We start from the raw sequence: 20,172 nt of genomic DNA on the forward strand, positions 1-20,172 counted from the left end.
TTTAGCCATGGTGACAACTTTTTTGATCCTCTTATTATGTTTTTTAATTTGAGTTTATATATTTAGTTTGGGCCTCTATTATGGTGTTTTTAAAAGTTTCCATGCAGCTTACAGGTATTTCACTTTTTGACTGTTCCGTTTAATTTTCCATTTAACTAGCTTTCTTATTTTTGGGTATTTCCCCTTTCTGAAGTTCATTCATACTGTGTTTTCTTCTTTGGTCCCCCCTGTCCTCCAAGGCTGTTAAATTCAATTTTAGTATATTTGCTATTACCAAGCAGTTCAGCTATATTCCAGCTCTTGGACCAGATCCTGTGCTCCATTAAAACTTGGCAGCAAACATTTACTGCTTAATATTTTGTTAAATTAATTGAAATGATTTTAATAGATAACCTATGTTATTGCCTAAATGTATTGTAATCAGAATTTAATATTTTTTTAAATAGGTTTATTTAAAAAACCACCCTGTATATAATTTAAATTTTAAAAAATTAGATTAATCTTGTTTTTAAGTCCATTTTTATCTACCCTGAAATGTATAAGCATGAGAATGGAGTTGAAGTTGCCACGGCAACATCTAGCTTTACATTTAATGACACTTGTAATTAAAATCTCAGCCTTAAAGGAATCTTTACAGCTTGAGTTTTAGGTTAAATGTATTTTTAAAAAGCCTAGGACCAATAAAAATCCAGTGTAAATAGTTGTATTTAAACAGGCTGACTCCCTACAGAATTTGAAACTCAAATTTTGGTGTACTAAGAGCCTCTAGCTTAGTTAGCTTAGATAACAAAAAGTAAACAAAGCGTAAAGTGACCCACTGGATTTCTGAATTTTCACTTTCAATAAACTAAGGTGTTAACAACATAAAATCGTTATCTTATATTTTATTTTTAAGTTTATAATGTCATTTAAACTGATTATATTCATTTTTCTTCACCGTTAGTATATCGGCAGAGGAAAGGGAAGGAAGGATAGGCCTAAGTATTTCATCTACTTAATACTTAGTCCAGACTTGAGTTTAGGGAACTGGACTAGAAGTCCTTTCAAGGTCCTTTCCAGTGGTTCTACAATTCTAAGTATGAGCATGCATGTTTTTTTTGTCATGCTTGGGTCTGCTCACTCACCTTTCCTGTCTGCAAAAGAGCCTTATGCAAATCAACAGGGAATCAGAAACAACATTTTGTTTTTAAAAAGGAAATTTGTACATGCTTTTTAAATGGTGTGCTATAAGAAACTTGAATTATTTGAAACTGACCAAATTAAAAAAAAAATGAAGTTGGCAATGCCCCTTTAAAGCTGAACTATGGAACTTTGTATTTGTTTCTCTCTCACTTATCAAAAAGTGCACTAATCCAGTTTCATTTTATGAGAATGGGAATGATTTGCAGTCTGAAAGGATGGTTCAGGCAAAATCAGACAATGGAATATGTAGATTCTGCACATATAGCAGAAATGGACAGAAAAATTACTTCACTACCATTTACATGTTGCATCAACCTTGGAATGTTATGAAAGCCGTAGTGTTATAGCGTTTTTATGGAAAATTTGGTATTGCATGCCTGTAAGGAGGCTTCTACATGAGCTAGCTTTTATGATTGCAAACGGGGGTTTTAATTAGTTTGAGTGGGTAGGTGTTTTTTTGTTTTCAATTAACAATGTTAAGCTGAGTGAATTAACTTTCAAAATGTGTTAAATGAAATAAATAAGCTTTAAAGAACTCACTGACAAATCCATTAGCTGCATCTCCTTAATCTTCTCCAAAATTGTCCTAGTTTTTTAGGGTTGCCACTACATAGAAAAAAAAAAAAGATTTGCATCTTGCAATATTTTGAGAAGCTAAACAGATTTATTTAATAATTGTACTTCTACTGCAAACTCATTGCGCAAAATAGTTAAAATGTTTTGCAGGAGACCTAAATATAATATGATTAATGTGTTTGGTTTTTTTCCTCTGTTAGATGTTTACATATTTCTTTCCATCGTATTGTTTTACTTGAATTGATTTTTGGTAATTTAATTTTTTTCTTTATCTTTGCGTTTTTCGTGTATTCATCTTTTTCTGTCATCTGCCTGCTGTAGCAGGAGCTACGTTTAAATTGTAGCTTAGTCATCACACTGAACAACATGATGTATAATTATTGTATATTTTCTGGTAATATAAACTCCCATCTTGTATCTTGAAGAACTAGTTTGTAGAACTCCCCTGATCACAAGTTAGGTTGTGACTGTGCAGCATCTCCAGTATGTGGTCCTAGCTCCTGTTCTGTTTTTGTCTTTTCACTTTGTGTTTGTCCCTTCACTTCTTCCTTTTCTGTCTCTCCCTTCCCTGTGTGTCACACCTGTGATATCTCTTCTGGATGTAGGAGTGCCACTATAAAGGAAAAATTACAATCAGCACTAATAGTAAAAGATTAATTAGATTTTTAAAAATACTGCCCTTATTTGTAGTGCTTTTTTTACCTGATTGCTCATTTAAATATTTTAGGATAATCTAATGAAACTAATACTCTTGGAAATGTGTGAAAAAACACTTACATATTTTATATTTAAAATTAAATTACTGGCTCCCAGTTACTTTATAATATTTTCCATTTCCTTACTTGTGGAAGAATCTCTTGAATATTGAGTTCTCTGTTCCATATGTATCCGAGCTATAATTTGGTGATGGTTTTGTCTCAAGTTTAATTCACTAGGTCTGCCACATGTAACTAAACTTTTGTTTTTGTTTTTATAGCAGTTGACTAATCTTAATGTAGTCTGACTCTTTTTGTAGTTAGTGAAAAAGTTTATTGAAATTGTAATAATTAAATATTAAGCAAAAAGTAGCTTTTGACTAAATTTTAAAAGCAAAAACTCAAAAATGAAACCCTTTGGTGTGACAGGTTGGTGGATGAATGGAAATATAACTAAATAGATAATATTTTTGTTCGATATGACATAAAACAATAGTTTATTAATGTCACAGCAATAGAGTAATGAATTGTTCTTTATAACATTGATATGTTGTTTTGCTCCTATGAAGTGCAGTGCTGGCAGTAAAAACTTCATTGTTCACTTTTAACCAAACGTTCCATGGATATTCATAATTACATTCTGTATCTTTTTGCAGGTCTTTTATTCTCATTTTGGACAGTCATGCCATTCTGTTGCCAAAATCAACTGAAGCAAATGTGCACCTTACTATCCTGCTGTGTGTAAAGAAGGTGGTAGCAGCTCTATATAACTCCTGAAGGTAATCCTTTTTTCTCTTGAAGTTGGTAACATTTTTAAATTGTCTACTACATCGTGATATGTGACAGCAATCTTATAGACTGGCATATTTTTGGTTTGATCTTGGCAATAATTTTGTCTTGTTTTGTAAATGTAAAAAATGGCAATATTAGCTTTACCATTGAGGATTATGAAAGAATTCTGTCTGAGGATGAAATTTACCCCAGTGTATAGAGGCAGCACAGAGCTTTTGGCTCACCCAGTGAGTGCCACTTAAATCTGCAAAATAGGACTTATTTTCCACATACGTGTTGAAGAAGCCTTATACTGGCCCTTTGCATAGGGATGAATTTCACCCTGAGAGAGTACTGTAGATGATTAGCATCTTTAGCTTTTTCCATACAGAAACATCAGAGGATAACAAATCATACTAAATTCCTGCTGGGCTTTGTTTGAATGTTTTGTCTAGCAAGTTTGTGTTTGTGTGTGATTTATAGAAACAGTTTCACATCCTTCATCAGTGAGATTAAAATATGGGCATGGTGAAAACTATTAATTGTAATAAATAAATCTGTTTATGAACACTGACTTATAAATTGTGTTTCTAAGATTTGGAATTGTAGCACTGATTACTAGTCCATTCTTCAGATTCCATCAGTTCATTCCACAGTCCAACAGTTTTGTTGAGACTGTACTCCTCTCTCACCCATGTAAATTATTACTAAATTCAATGACTTCACTGAGGTTATATTAGTAGAAGAGAGAGGAGAATTGAGTGCACAGTGCATAAAACTGCTGTGTTGCTTTCTACCTAAAAAAAAATTTTAGTCTCTGAACCCTTGGGTGAAAATGAAGGTCTTGACTAGTTTGTGGATTTGCTATAATGTGTGTTTTGTAAAGATGGGGAGAGAGCACAGCTCCAGAATTTAGAGGGAAAGATTCTTTTGAACTATTCAGGAGCTATCTTTTTAGTGGTAGCTATTTTCCTTGTTCCGTTTGTCTCCCCTGCCTCTCTTCAATTTCTGGTTAGTCTAGTGCAATGTTTCTCAATTGGTGTTCGGGTTCCGTGGGAACACTGTTAGGGTCCTGAGAGCAGCTGTTCTCCACGCCGCCGAGAGCAGCTGTTCTCCGCGCCGCCGAAAAAGGGAAAATGTCCCAGATTTTCCGGCAGAGGGTATCCAGTGTAAGTGTAATTAAGTGTAATTTAATTGAGAAATGCTGACCTTGGCTCATTTCGACATTTGAAGACTGTTAAGAGTTTGGGCGGTTCTGAAATTATTTTTGGAGTTCGAAAGGGTTCCGTGGCCAAATTTAATTGAGAAACACTGGTCTAGTGTCTTCCCCACCAGAAAAGCTCCTTCTGCCCCTTGTGTTTTATTTTCAGTGTCTGTATACAAAGGGAAATGTTTTTATGTTTTAGATTAACCTGAAGTTTAAATTTACATCAGCATAGTTATACTGGCATATCTTTCTATTTGAACACACTTTTTTTAGTATAATAGTGGCTTTTTTAATTTAGCTCATGTCACTTGGAACAGGAGTTAGTTAAACTGAAAAAAGCCACTATTATACTGCAATAAGTATGTCCATATGGGGTTATTTACTCTTATAACTAGTAACATTCTTCTAAGTAGACAAGTCTAACTTTCCAGAATTCCTCCTGGAGCAGAAGAGTTTACTTCAATGTGTTTGAAATCAGGGTCAACTGATTTAAATCAGTGCGATTTTAAATAATTAAAATCATTTTTAAATCATGATTTAAATCACCAAGAGAAAATCGTTGATTTAAATCAAGTTTCCCACTGATATTTCTTCAGATATTTCTTAAACAATGGTGAAAATCTGATCACTAAAACATGTTAATTTACAACTCAGTACAGTATTTTACAACATCTGGGAGGAGTATACTTTGTGTAATTTTTTAGATAACTTGATTTTTATTAATTTAGGAAATAGTACATAATAATCATTACCTGTGTCAAGCTGCAAATGCAGTAGCAGTACATTAGGAATGGCAAGAATTAAATCACACACACAAACACCATGACACTTACATTTTATTAAACTAAATATTAAATGTTACATAAACGTTTCACATTTGCAATTGCAGCAGTTTTCTGTGTTGCCTGCTGACAGCTGTCCTTAAACTTTTTTTTAATTTTCAAATTTTATTAACTCTATTAATAGTCATCACAACACTAAACGTAGGCTGTCCTTAAAACTTCTACAACTAGCTCTCATCTTCTCCACTCCCACTGTCATTTTTATTCATAGACTGAAACAGAAATACGAGTTTTCCTACTTTTTCAGCTCCCAGTCAATTTCTTAGCTTTGAGTGAATTAAAACCAAACAATGAAAATATTCTCTGTGCCTGCAGAGGAAGCTACTGTTGTGAAAAGTTGGCTTGCAACTGAAGGAACTCTGTTTCAAGGTGCCTGGATAATGATTTCTACCAATTTAGGGGAGTGACTTTGTTCAAAACATTGTCAGTAACATGTAGCGTTTAAATGGTTCTGCTCCAACCCTGAAATTTATTATGACTGGCATAACTGAGGAGAGATTTTGAGATGCCCATGTCATGGCAGCATCATCTTCTTCAGAAGTTAGGTATCTATCTTTATATCAGGGATTGAGAATGTTCACAAGAAAATGAGGTGGAGTTAGTAGTGCTTGATCCATTCGCTTCTTTATTCTTCAGTTTAACTTTCTGGTGAGGTATTTCTTTTTCCATGTCTTTTGAAGTGCCTTCCAAATTTTGACAGCATTAGCAATGCAGCAACAATTTCTCAGAAATTTGTTTAAGGCTATGGATATAGGCTTCAATATACTGAGCATATCCTCTACATTCCTCTTTAATCCAACATTAGATTCTTTGGATGAGATATTTCCATCTATTTTATCACAGTTTTCTTCACAAAGTTTTATGAGCATAGGCCAGTTCTTAATAAATTATTCAAAACAATCAACCACAGAATTCCATTGAACATTTTAAGGGAGAATTTGTTTGGATCCTCCTGCTCTCTTCAGTGAAGAGCAAAATGGTTGTTAAGGAAGTATTTTGCGACTTCACCAACATTTTCTTTTATTCCTGGAGAAGACATACTTAAGTCTTTGGCTAAAAGATGCATTAAATGGGCACTGCAGTCATATGTTATTAAGGCGCATATTTCTGTTTTTTCGTCTAAGTATCTTCTCATCTTTGCCACGTTTGCGGCATTGTCTCTGACAAAACTGCACACTTGACAGTTGAATTTTTGTTCACAGTTCATTAGAGCTTTCACTGCCACTTCTTTTAAATATTCTGTTATGTGGGCATTTCCCAATGTATTTATTGTTTCTGAAAGATATGCAACCCCATCTTCTGTTGTCACACAGGCACATATTACTGGATCATTGTGTACATCGCTCCACCCATCAAGGCTTAAACTGGCAAATTTCCCCTCAGCATTTCTTGCACAGTGTTCAAGTTCCTTCTCAAACACTGTATCTAGCAACCTACCACCAATGTATGCTCTACCGAGTGGAGTGTAGCCTGGTTGAAAGGACTCAACCATGTCAATGAAGTGTTTATTGTTAACAATGCGAAAAGGAGAATTTGTGGCATAAATGAACCGAGCAATCTTTTCATCTATGGTGTCTTGTTGGTATTTGCTGGTCCTTACTACAAACCCATCCATGGTGGTGGTTTTACTGGATGATTGAAATCTTTTGCTTGCTACTGATACTTTGTTGTCTGAAATACGTTTAGTTGCTGCACTGCTGCTAAAAGTACCAACAGATGACTCTGAAGTTGTTGCAGATAAACAGTCACAGTCAAAGTCTCTTATGCTTCAATGGGATCCTGAATCAAAATTAAAAAATGATTTTAAATAGTCATTCTTCTCAGTTCTTCTCACTGTGTTATTCTAAATTACCATAAAAGTGAAGACTGACTGCACTTAGAGGGCACTTAATTTTGGAGTAAGCCCCATAGAACTCACAGGCACTTCGTTTTTGAGAAAATAAGTATAGAATGGGTTTCCCTTGGGAAAGCTGAGTTATGCTGAAGTAAAATAGGGAATAGACTTATGGCATCACCATTATGAACTGTGGCCATGATTTTCCAAAATAAGGGGCACGTATTCTGTAATATAAAATAAGAAAATGACACCCAGTGGCAACTGGCAACTCTAGATTTCATTTACTGCAGCTTTCTGTACTGTATACTTGGGTGATCGGTTCTAAACATAGTTACCTAATTAAACAAGCCATAAGGATTAGCTAAGCTAAACTTTTTTTTTTCTAGCAACATCCAACATAGCAAACAGCTTGGGAATTTACTTGTTAAATTACACTTATACTAAAAGGCATAGGGAGAGTCTTGAAGAATGATGCATTGCGAAGTGAATTATTTAAGTTACTAACTAGTTGATCCACATTGTTCTTCAGACATATCCACATCTTCATCCACATCATTTTCTCCCAATAAGCAGTTTTCATTATGATGTTTCATTCTTGCAACTAGGCTCTGCATCTCCTTCTTGCACTGCTTACAATTGACACATTTTCCTTTTTTACTCAGGGAAGGAATGTCTTCAAAATATTCCCAGATAGGGTCTCTCTTACGCCCAGAAGCTATGACAGTTTTTCTGTGGCAAAAGTGTGTGGGGAATATAGGAAGCTGTGTTTGTACTGAATAATGTCTTCCCTTTTTTTTTTCCAGTCCATTCCACTGTTCCTTTCTACTCTGCCTCCGTCCTTTGTCTCTCTGTCTTTAAGACAGTATCTTAACTAACTCCTCTGCCTTGCTTGGCCCAGCTCCACCACCACATAAGCACAGAACAACAACAGTTCTATCCAGCCTGTGTCTTTCTTTGCACATCTGACTTTAGTCTGCTGAGAAACAGAAACTGAAAGCTCAGAACTTTCAAAAAGCAAGAGTTGGTAGGTAGGCTGGACAGACGAGAGCCATTAATTCATTTTTATGAGGCTGTAAGTATAGGTTTAGCAATTTGTAATGAGATTTAATCGTAACTATTATTTTTTAAATGAGGGAGAAATTTAGTATTTTATTGATTTAAAAAAACAAAACAAAAAACAAAACAAAAAAACTGATTTAAATCATTGAGTTTTATCCACCTTGTTTGAAATACATTTTGAAATTACTGCTACAGCTGTTTACTGGCTCAGAATTGCTACTAATTTGGAAGAGGTTGCTCCCAAGCTTTTAGTTTTGTCAAATTCTGCTTTTCTCTAAAGCCTGACACAAATATGCAACTAAAGATGGGAGACAGAAGTGGGAAAGAATGTTTATTTTTGTTCAGATGAGTGGTCCCCAAACTTTTTTGGTCGGCACTCCTCCTTACCCGGTTCATGAGCCCTGGGAGTCGGGGGCTGGAGCTGCAGCCAAGTCCAAGAGTACGGCTGAGGGCTGGAGCAGGCCAGCTCTGGGGGCCAAGACTGTACCTGGAGCAGAGCTGGGGGCACATTGGCTGGTTAGCACTCCCTCCTTGCCTCACCTGGGTGCTGGCTGGCCCATTCAAGCCCCCTGAACGTTTGGGGGGGGGCACCCCACAGTTTGGGGACCACTGGTTCAGATAATTGTTAGTGTAGTGATTGTTTTCAGCTCTGGCAAAATTTGTGGCTCCTTTCTCAAGCAGGGAGAATCTCTGGTTTCCCTGAGTATATCTGTGGTAGCAATTCCTTAATTCCTCACCAGTGCAGGGTTAGATAACATGGTAGTAAAAATGACTGAGCCTTTTTTATGCCAGTGCTTCCATCTGGCTTGGTGGAGAATTATGGGCCTGAATTTTGGTAATGTATCAGTGGACAGGAGTGAGGTCAGAAGGGTTGCATCAGATCATGGGGGCCCCTTCTCAGAGGCATAGACTTATCTCTCTCCTACTGTCAAATCTAGCAGATACAGCATGTGGTAAGCAGACTATGCTGAGATCGGAGGCTATTAACCTGTGTTTTCAGACTTGAAAAATGCCATGTGCCGTAGTTCAGTAGAATGGTAACACCTGTTAGAACCTAATTCAGAATGAAGGGAAACAAAGAAAATAAGTAGATATTGAACATACCAAATTAAATAACCAAGGCTTCTCTTCAGAATGTTCCTAGGTTTTTTATAATTGTTGAATCTATGGACAGACTCAGGATTCAATAGCAGTCACTTCTAGTAGTTGTCTTTAACTCCAGCACTTTTAGTTTGTAAACAGAACGACTGAGACAATTTAGGAAGATGACAAATCCAGCTTTCAAAAACAAAAGTTCCCAGCATGTATTTAGTCATTCTTAGTATTACTTTGGTTGTGTGTTTAAGCCTTTTTACCAGAGTTGAAAGGAAAGGATTTAATTTTCCACTTAATTGTCCATGAGTTTCTTTCTTGTAGGTAGGTCAAGTCATATTGGCCACACTGGGCCAACCAAGTGCACTTTTGAAGGAACCTTTGTTCCTCCTAAAGAACAGGAGACACCTGTTGATTTGCATGAGGAGGACATTGAAGGATGAGAGAGATTACTTATTTGGAAAAAACAAACCTCCATAAATGGCTGGTATGCTGAAGCATAAGGCCAGTACATGTGATGCCATGTTGGATTATGCGCCTGACTTAGTTTACCTGCTATAAAAGGAGAGTGGTATGATTTGCAGTGTGGATATGCACACGCACTGATTTAGTACTCGCAGGTGATGGTGTGGGTCAAAATGTTTCCTTTCAGCTGAGTATTCCGCGGCTTGGAGAGTTGAGGGTGACGCGTTCCTTCCTTGTACAAGGCAGAGGAAAGTAAAGCGTGGAGGTTCAAGTGGCATAAATCCTTCGTGTTCTGTATCTACATTGCAAATGTGCTCTTCTGGCTTCATGTAAAGTGGTATGCAGCTGCTCAAAAGCGCCTTATTTTTCATTATTAGTATTACCATAGTGCCCAAAACCTTGGTTGTGCACCATGATCCCATTGTGTTTTGGATTGTACAGATACAGAACAAAAAGATAGTCTCTGCCCCAAAGAGCTTGCCTTCTCTTATTGCTCAGCAAGCGACCCTAATGTGGCAAGCTACAGGAGCAGCTAATGTATATGAGACAGCAGGTTGCTGCCTCTGCAGCTCTAAGCATCTTGTTTTTCAGTGGCACTGTTTGGCTATGGAAGCATGTGTAGTCCAACTTTACAGAGGCATCAGTGGACATATTCCCACTCTAAGCAGCATTTAGCCTGGTAGAGGAGTGAGAAGGAGAACCCACCATAGATGCAAAGATAAAAACAAAAACGAAAATGAACAGACAAACAGACTAGGAGGGACAGGGATCATTATAAAGGACAAAAGGTGGCAACTATAGGTATGTACACACAGCAAAAGCTGTGCATAGGCTAACCTACCCTCGAACTAGCTTGAATCTTGCTAGTACAGGTAACAGTAGTAGTGAAGACAGTGCAGTTTGGACTTCAGTATAGGCTAGCGAGCTAAGTACGAACTTGGAGTGTGTGCCATGCTTGTATTACTCGCTCATACTTCATTACTGTTACTGCTGTTATAGCTGGACTCAGGCTAGCACTGGTAGGTAAGTGTGTGCACAGCTTTTGCTGTGTGGACATACCCTATGTCATATTGCTGGGGTACTTGGGGACACCAGTCAGCCAATCCACTGTAAGGTGAACATAAACAAAAATAACAGTGCGGACTGCTACCCTAACCTTTCTGTCAATATATTTAAAATGGATTTTAGACCAAACAAATTCTGACTGACAAAGCTGGGGACAAAGCTAAAGCCCTTTAAAAGCTTGGTAGCTAGTCCAAGCTCTGGTCTACACTACAGAGTTAGGTTGAATTAAGTCATCCTACTTTGAGCTAATTATGCCAGTGTATATGCTATAGTCTTGCTGCTGTCGATATAAGTGCTCTACAACACCAACATAATAACTCCACCTCCATGAGAGGCGTAGGGCTTACATTGGTATACTTAGGGTGATTCAGTATCCATGTGGACGCAGCGGGTTGCTTACCTCTGTTGTTGGCTGTCATTGTTATGCTGGAGCTGTGAAATTGGCAAGAAAGCTGCTCACAGCTTGAGCTGTCACCCTGGGGTGGGTGAGGGCTCCAGCTAGAGCCAGGTTGACCCCCTGAACTCCCCGCTGGAGCTGAGAGCTGGGGTGGGAGGGGCCAGCTGCATTTCTGTCATGGGAGGTGGGGGAAGCCAGATCCTGGCAGGGAGCTGAGAGGATGCGCATCACTGACAGAAGGAGGGTAGTGTGGACATCAACCACTGCAGTAATTACTGTGGTGCCTGTAAGTCGACCTACCAAGTCGACTTAAGTTTGTAGTGTAGACATGCCCCAAGTTTGTTGTTGAAGGATTTTGTGTTGTGAAAGAAGATATGGGTAAAACACATTTGATAAACTACAAATATACATACTAGAGATGTAAGCAAATATTAGTTTGTGTGATATACTTTTATGTCCATTGTACAATAATTGTATAGTTTCAGTTTCATGCTACTGAAACAAATAGGCACAAAATAGTCCTAAACTATAAATGGCAATAGCTGTCAGTGACTCACCATGTTATTAGGGATGATTTAAGAGTAATTACATCAATTCTGCCATAATGCAGGCGTTCTGACTGGAATAACCCACCATGAGCCCTTCCAATATGTTGCCAGTTGGAAGATTTAAGATCTAATAAGCTGCTCTTTGTGGTTTAGCTATCTTCCTAGTTTTTTCTTTAAAAAGTGAGTTGACTCTAAGTGATGTATTGTATTTTGGTTTTGTTGCAGTTTCTAAATGATCTTACCAAAGTGGAAGGTACAAACTTCAGGAATCTAAAGAAATCATCATGAAGTTATATGTATTTCTGGTCAACACTGGAACTACCCTCACCTTTGACACAGAACTTGCGGTACAGAAGTAAGAAAATGAGTGAACTGCTGTATGTTTTTTCTTTGAAATAAAGTGTGTGTGTGCATGTGTGCATGCGGGACAGAATACTCCAAATTATTTTCCGTGTGTGAGCAGCAACACTAAAGTCTTTGCAATGGGATTTTTCAACACAGTTAATACTCATTTTAATTATCCACCACCACCACCAAAATCTACCTATACCTACAAACATGGAGCCATAAGATTTTTAATATTCATAGGCAGCTATAGCCAAAATGTATTGTATGGTCAGTAACTGATATGCTGTGCATTACTTTTATGCATAAAATATTGTCATTCTGTTGATCTGAAACAGCCAGGAATTCACTGGTATTTAAAATAAAACAAACTAAACTAAAATTTCTAACTTGCTATAAAGTGTTTTCTTAATTATTGAGAAAATGTGCCCAGAAGGGGAAAAGGGAAACTGTGGAAGAAAGATGTCTGATGTAATGGTAAGTGGTAATATGAGGAGTGTGGGCAAAATGTTAGCATCAGGAAGAAAAATAAAAGGCTGCTAGGATGGTGCAAATAACAGGCAACAGTGGCTTACTGACAAAGCATTTGTGTCTGGCCACATTTGTAATATTGTTTGCAGTATGGATTGTTTAATATAGTGTCATCTTGACGTATTCCAATGCAACATCATGATTTCCTACCTAAATTAAAATGGAATTTTCTAAAGTCTTTTGGCATTTACTGGATGTATAATTGACCAGTCAATACTAGTTAGCATAAATATACACACACACAATCCTGTAATTGGGACTCTCTTTCCAAATGTCATGGCATCCTCTGTCAGTGAGGATATCCCTCTGGGGAAGAGGACCCAGTTACTAAGAAAAGACTGGTGATAGTAATGGGGCGTTGAATATTTAGAAATGTATATAGTTGGATATGTGTTGACTGGGAGAACTGCATGGTGAATTGCCTGCCAGGTGCGAAGGTTGTGGTTTTCTTGAGACCTCTAGACAGACTTATGTGCAGTGCTGGGGAGGAGTCGGAGGAGCCAATGATCATGCTAGATATAGGTACCGGTAACATAGGGAAAGATAGGCGGGAGGTCCTGGAGGTGAAATTTAGGGTACTATGTACAACCTCCATGGTAGCATTCTCTGAAATGCTTTCAGTTCCACATGCAGGGGCAGGTAGATAGGCAGAACTGTAAGGTCTTAGTGCATGGATGGTGTAGAAATGAGGATTTTATGTTTATTGGGAAAGTAGTCTATACAGGAAGGATGGGCTGTACCTAAACCAAAGTGGAACTAGATGGCTAGCATGTAAAATGAAAAATGTTGTAGAGGAATGTTTTAAATTAAGGGTTGGGAGAAAGCCAACAGATGTGGAGGAGTTCACAGTTCGGACAGACACATCCCTTGTGAGTGAAAGGGATGAGAGGGGAGATGGGAATTCTCTATATCCAAATAAAGAGGTGAGGATAGAAGTTAATAAAATACAGGTAGGAGCTGAAGAGAAACAGTCAAATGAAGAAGTTCCATTAATTTATTCTGTGGTATGTCTCAAATATATCTGCAGATTATAATTAATGCATCCCTGTAAGAGACAGCAGAGCATCAATCCCATGAAGGAAGACAACTAAGATTGACGGATTTTGTGCTTGTATATAAATGCACAAAGTCTAAATAGTAAGATGGATGAACTTGAGTGCCTGGTGTTAAATGAGGATTTTGATATAATAATGATCTTGGTGGAATTATGATAATCCGTGGGACACGGCAACACAAAATATATACGAATGACAAAATAGGTTATGCTGGTGAGAGAATGCCACTATGTAAAAGAAAGCATAGTCTTTATGGTTAGAAATTCCATGTTTGAAGAATAAGAGCCTAGCATAGGCATATATTACCGACCACCTGACTACTATGATGATGATGATTATGAAATGCTTAGGGAGACTAGAGAGGCTATAATAATAGAAAACCAAGTAATAATGGGGGATTTCAACTATCCCCACATTGACTGGGTATATGTCACCTCAGAATGGGATGCAGAAGTAAAATTTCTAGATCCATTAATGACTGCTTCTTTCAGCAACTGATCCTGGAAGCCACAAGGGGAAAGGCAATTCTTGATTTAGTCTGAAGTGGCACACCGGATCTGGTCAAGAGGTGACAATAGCTGAACAGCTTGGTAATAGTGACCATAATGTAATTAAATTTAACATCCTTGTAGGTGAGAAAGTGCCAAAGAAGCCCACCACAGTAGCATTTAACTTCAAAAAGGGGAGCTACACAAACATGAGGAAGCTAGTTAAAAAGAAATTAAAGGGAACAATCTCAGAAGTGAAATGCCTGAAAGCTGCATGGAAACTTTTAAAAAACACCATAATAGAAGCACAAATTAAATGTATACCCCAAATAAAAAAAAAAAAAATAGTAACAGGACCAAAAAATGCCACCATGGCTGAACAGCAGAGTAGAAGTGACAGTTATAGGTAAGAAGGCATCCTTTAAAAATTGGAAGTCAGATCCTAGTGAGGAAAATAGAAAACAGCATAAACTCTTTACACTTAACTTGCCAAGTATAATTAGGCAAGCCAAAAAAGAATTTGAAGGGTAACTAGCAAGAGACACAAAAACTAAGAGCAAAAGGTTTTTTAACTTAATCAGAAATAGGAAGCCTGCCAAACTATTAGTGGGACCACTGGACAATTGAGGTGCCAACAGAGCACTAAAGGAAGACAAGGCTGTTGCAGAGAAATTAACTGAATCCTTTGCATCAGTTTTCACAGCAGATTCATTCCCACACCAAAGGCTTTTCAGCAAAGTAAGCTGTCATGGGATAAGAAAGTTGGTCCTGTCGTGGATCAATAACTGGTTAAAAGACGGGAAACAAAGGGTAGGCAGAAATGGTGAGTTTTCAGAATGGAGAGAGGTAAATAATGGTCCTGCAAGGATTTGTGCTGTGTCCAGTGCTGTTCAAAATATTCATAAATGGATCTGGAAAAGGTGGTAAACAGTGAGGTGGCAAAGTTTGCAGACAATCCAAATTTATTCAAGATAATTAAGTCTAAAGCAGACTGCCAATAGTTACAAAGGGATCTCACAAACTGTGTGATTGGGCAACAAAATTGCAGATGAAATTCAGTGTTAACTGCAAAGTAATGCACATTAGAAAACAAAATCCCAACTATACATACAAGATGATGGGGTGTAAATTAGCTGCTACCACTCAAGAAAGAGATCTTGTTGTTGTTGTGGATAGTTCTCTGAAAACATCCACTCAATTCTTAGTGGCCATCAAAAAAGCTAACAATGTTAGGAACTATTAGGAAAGGGATAGCTACAAGACAAAATATCATAAACCCACGGTACACCCACACCTTGAATATTGCATGTAGTTCTCGTCACTTCATCTAAAAAAAAAACTATATTAGAATTGGAAAAAGAACAGAGAAGGGCAACAAAAATGATTAGCGCTATGGAACAGCTTCCATATAAGGAGATTTTTTTAAAAGATGGACTCTTTTCAGCTTGGAAAAGATACCAATAAGGTGGATATCATAGAAGTCTATAAAAATGTGGAAGGTGTGGGGAGAGTGAATAAGGAAGTTATTTACTCGTTCACATAACACAAGAACCAAAGGTCACTCAATTAAATTAATAGGTATCAGGTTTAAAACAAATGAAAGGAAGGACTTCAGTCAACCTGTGGAAATCGTTGACAGGGGCTATTGTGAAGCAAAAATTATAATGGGGTTCAAAAAAGAATTAGCTAAGCTCATGGCCATAAGGTCCATCAATCGCTATTAGCCAAGATGGTCAGGGATGCAATTCCATGTTCTGGGTGTTCCCTACCTCCTATTTCCAGAAGCTGGCAATGGATGATGGGGGATGGATCTCTCAATAATTGCTGTATTCTGTTCATTCCATCTGAATCATCTGACATTGGCCACTGTTGGAAGACAGGATACTGGGTTGGGGAGACCATTAGTTTGACCCAGTGTGACTATTCTTATGTTCGTATAACTTCACCTACCATCATAATAAGTGTTTTAACTGTGGAAGTTGAGAGTTAAACTAAGTCAGTAGTTGGCTGCATGTTCAGAGAGTTTAATGTAACTTTGGCAGTAATTGCCAGAAATTCATGTTAATCTGGAACTCCAGCATTACAGTTGCAGATGTGCTTTTTGGGGAGAGAGCTGATATGTATCATTTGGTGAACAAATTTCTCTGAGGAAGTCTTCTGTTTTGCTTTTAGCCTATAAAATGGGTAGCCAGAATACAATGGATTACAGCATTTACACAACCAAGCATTTTGCTCTTATTGATAGTTACATTTTTTCTCTCTACTGCTGTTAGAGTTAATTTTTAACTTTATGTATTTCAGGACTATTTTGCATTAGAGAAGATCAGTTGCTTAAATAAGACTGTTATACTAAAGTTCCTGTTTTTCTCTTTTAGTGTGTCTGACCTTAAACATGCAATCCAAACAAAGTATAAGATTGCCATTCAGCACCAGGTACTGGTTGTCAATGGAGGGGAGTGTATGGCAGCAGACAGAAGAGTCTGTAGTTACAGTGCTGGAACAGTAAGTTTACGCTATATTCTTTCTTTGTCCCTTTACAAAACAAAGTGTTGAGGAGAAGTGGGAGTTACAACTTTCTCGTATGGGGTGGGTTGTTTTTTTTGGGAAGGGGAGGTGGGGATTTTTTTTTTCTCCTGGAGCCTTTTTTTTGTACATTCTTGTTTTTAATATCAGGAAATTAGTGGATTTGCATATAATTTTTGTGGATGCAATACTCATCATTTTAAGGACTGTCAAACGATTTAAAAAATCACAATTAATTGCGAGATTAAAAAAATTGTCGTGATTAATCGTGGTCTCAATCACACTGTTAATAAAATACCAATTTAAATTTATTATAAATATTATAAATATTTTTGGATGTTTTTCTACATTTTCAAATATATTGATTTCAATTACAACACAATAGGAAGTGTACAGTGCTCATTTCATATTTTTATTACAAATATTTGCACTTTAAAAATAAACAGAAGAAAGAGCATATTTCAGTTCACCTCATGCAAGTACGGTAGTGCAATCTCTTTATTGTGAAAGTGCAACTTACAAATGTAGAAATTTGTTTTCACATAACTGCACTCAAAAACAAAACAATGTAATACTTTAGAGCCTACAAGTTGAAGCATGAAGAGGCATATGAATGTTTAGCACAGTGGTTCCCAACCCAAGGCCTGGGGACCAAAAGTGGCCTGCGGGGTCTTTCAAAGTGGTCCACCACTCCCCTCCCGCTGGCTGCAGAAGGAAGCCGCTACCTAAGGACCCAGGTGGAGCACATTGCCATGGGGCTACAAGACTGGTGTAGGCTCCTTGCTACGCCCAAGGGGATGGGAGATCAGTGCTCCCCTTCCTCTGGCTGTAGCAGGGAGCACGACAAAACACTCCGCCTGGGTCTATAGGCTCTGGGGTCCTGCTGAAGCCAGAGGGAAGGGAGATTGGCTCTCCCTTCCCCAGCTCCTGCAGAGAGCAAAGTGCTCTGCCTGGGTCCTTAAGTGCTGGGGTCCCTGCTGGAGCCAGAGTGAGGGGAGCACTGATCTCCTATACCCCTGGCTGCAGAAGGGAGACGCTGCCTAGGGACCCAAGTGGAGCGCACAGAGCTACAGGATGCATGCGGTTTCCTTGCTGCAGCCAGCGGGATGGGAGATCAGCAAGGAGGCTGCCTCCTTGCTGAACTCCTTCCGTCTGGCGGCAGTGGGGGAGTGAAGGCTGCTGGCGGAGCAGCCAGGACACCCCATGCTTGAGGAAGGGTAGGACTCTTAAAATCAGTGCCTTCTGGTTTGGCCTGCACTTAGCAGGCCACCCACCGTGACTTAGCTTCCAGGCCACATGCTTCAGTGTGTAGTGACGGTCACTCATCTACACTAGTGCTTTGTCTGTGACATACTGTGAGTAATTCGTAGGTGTAAAATAGTGAATGTAAAAATGAGCACAATAGCATCAAAATGTTTACTTTAAATATGTAGTGATTTGTAGTCCTTAATGATGTATACCTCAATACATTTAATATGAGTTGATAGACTGGTGGCCCTTCAGGATTGTAAAAATGTTATTTGTGGCCCTCAAGCCAAAAATGGTTTAGCATATCTGGCACGTAAATACTTTAGAATGTCTGCTAAAATAGTGCCATGCAAACACCTGTTCTACCTTTCAGGTGACATTGTAAATAAGCGGGCAGCATTATCTCCCGTAACTCTGAACAAACTTGTTTGTCTTCGTGATGGGCTGAACAAGAGGTAGGACTGAGTAGATTTTGTTTTGGTTTTGAGTGCAGTTATCTGAAAAAAAAAATCTACATTTGTAAGTTGCACTTTCAGGATAAAGAGATTGCACTGCGGTACTTGTATGAGGTGAACTGAAAAATATGATTTATCTTTCAGTGCAAAGATATGTAATAAAAATAATATAAAGTGAGCACTGTACACTTTTTATTCTGTGTTGTAATTTAAATTAATATATTTTTGAAAAATGTAGAAAGACATCAAAAATATTTATAATAAATGTAAATTGGTATTCTATTATAGTTTAACAGTGTGATTGAAACTGTGTTTAATTGCGACTGTTTTTATCTAGTTAATTTGTTTCGCGTTAATCACATGTATTCATTGACAGCCCTAGTAATTTTTCCACACATAGTTATGTAAGTTACAATGTTACCTAAACATGCTAGTACAATTAGTTGATTGAATTGCATGCATGTTTTCTTTATTCAGTTCTGTATGAGGATGTTTTTATTTTAATACAGGACACAAATCCAATTTTTCTGTTCAACAAAGAGATGATCTTATGTGAACGTCCACCTGCTATTCCCAAAACCACGTTTTCAGCAGAAAATGAAATGGAATTAAAAGTTGAAGAATCTCTCATGATGCCTGCAGTTTTTCACACAGTAGCTTCACGGACACAGCTTGCTGTCGTAAGTTATATTTGAATCCTTGAGAATTTAGTGGATTTAAAACAAATCAGAATAACTCTGTGTCACATCAATAATAACTCCAGGCTAGTAGTCAATATGAGTTGATTCAAAAAGCGGTAAATGTATCTTATCAATGATAGCAGTTTTTCAGATGCCTCTGTTTCATGTTTGGATGTACTGAAGTGTGGTAAGGTCTTCTGTATCTTGATGTCACTTGAAAAATCTTCAGACCATCTCAACATAAATTGTAATAGAGCTTCCAGGAAACCTTTTTGTGGATTCATGATATTTGCTAAATGCATTGTGTGCTGCTGGTATGGACAATATAGTTTCTCTGGTTGTTTGAGCCTTAATGCTTTTGCTTTATTTTCAGCGTCCTTAGTCTGTCTCAGCTTGAGGACAGGGTAGCTTACTGGTTGTTTTGCAAATATTATTAAACCAAATAGAAACCTAGTGGTTACAATTTTAAAAATTATATCTTTTCAATCTCCTATCTAAATTTTGGAGGGGTTAATAGAACTAAGCCTCATTTCCCAAAAGTTTGTATAGATTTTGGTTCTTTGGGTACCTGTCGTGTGCTAGTTTTCTACTTACTTACTTAAAACTTTCTGAGTTCTGTTTTGAACTTCTCTAAATTAGTGCATTAGTATAGATGGGAAATGAATGTTTCCGACAGCAAAGGCATTTTCAGATGAAGTACATAGTATTGACAACTATGTAGACCAGGTTCAGGAATGTGGAACACTGCATTCAATATCTGGACTGATTGCTTCTCTTCGTATTAGTAGAGGTTAAATGAAAATGAAAGCAATGTAGAAGTGAGATAAAAATGTTATAATCTTCATTGTACACAGGTAACTGCTGAAGTCTCCAGACATTGGATGATGTTTTGTACCACATATAATAGGCAGATCCAACTTGATACATAATGATAATACAAATCCTTCTTTTCAGTAGGATTTTAATAGGTTGTCTGCCTTGTCACTGAAAGGATCTCAGTTCTGGTGACTGACACGTTTGGTGCAGTCCAAAATAAACTGCCAACTGTTTTTTAAGTAAAAGTGCTAAATATCACAAAGCTGTATTAATGGGAATTGTGTTGGGGATGTGC

The 20,172-nt window shown here is 37.6% G+C and overlaps 1 protein-coding gene across 1 annotated transcript in view; it reads left to right on the top strand.

The window, feature by feature from the left end:
- The window catches only part of RB1CC1 (RB1 inducible coiled-coil 1), a 167,548-nt gene that overhangs the window by 15,972 nt on the left and 131,404 nt on the right, over positions 1 to 20,172 (top strand). The window contains exons 2-5 of the mRNA XM_067553518.1: positions 3,110 to 3,232; positions 11,962 to 12,091; positions 16,531 to 16,657; positions 18,891 to 19,061. Of these exons, the coding sequence (XP_067409619.1) occupies positions 12,021 to 12,091; positions 16,531 to 16,657; positions 18,891 to 19,061 (369 nt within the window). The 5' untranslated portion in view covers positions 3,110 to 3,232; positions 11,962 to 12,020. The remainder of the gene's footprint in view (positions 1 to 3,109; positions 3,233 to 11,961; positions 12,092 to 16,530; positions 16,658 to 18,890; positions 19,062 to 20,172) is intronic.

The sequence above is a fragment of the Emydura macquarii genome, unplaced genomic scaffold (assembly GCF_026122565.2).
Source record: "Emydura macquarii macquarii isolate MOO-44397 ecotype Brisbane River unplaced genomic scaffold, CSIRO-AGI_Emac_v2 contig_1477, whole genome shotgun sequence".
NCBI classification, from domain to species: domain Eukaryota; kingdom Metazoa; phylum Chordata; order Testudines; family Chelidae; genus Emydura; species Emydura macquarii.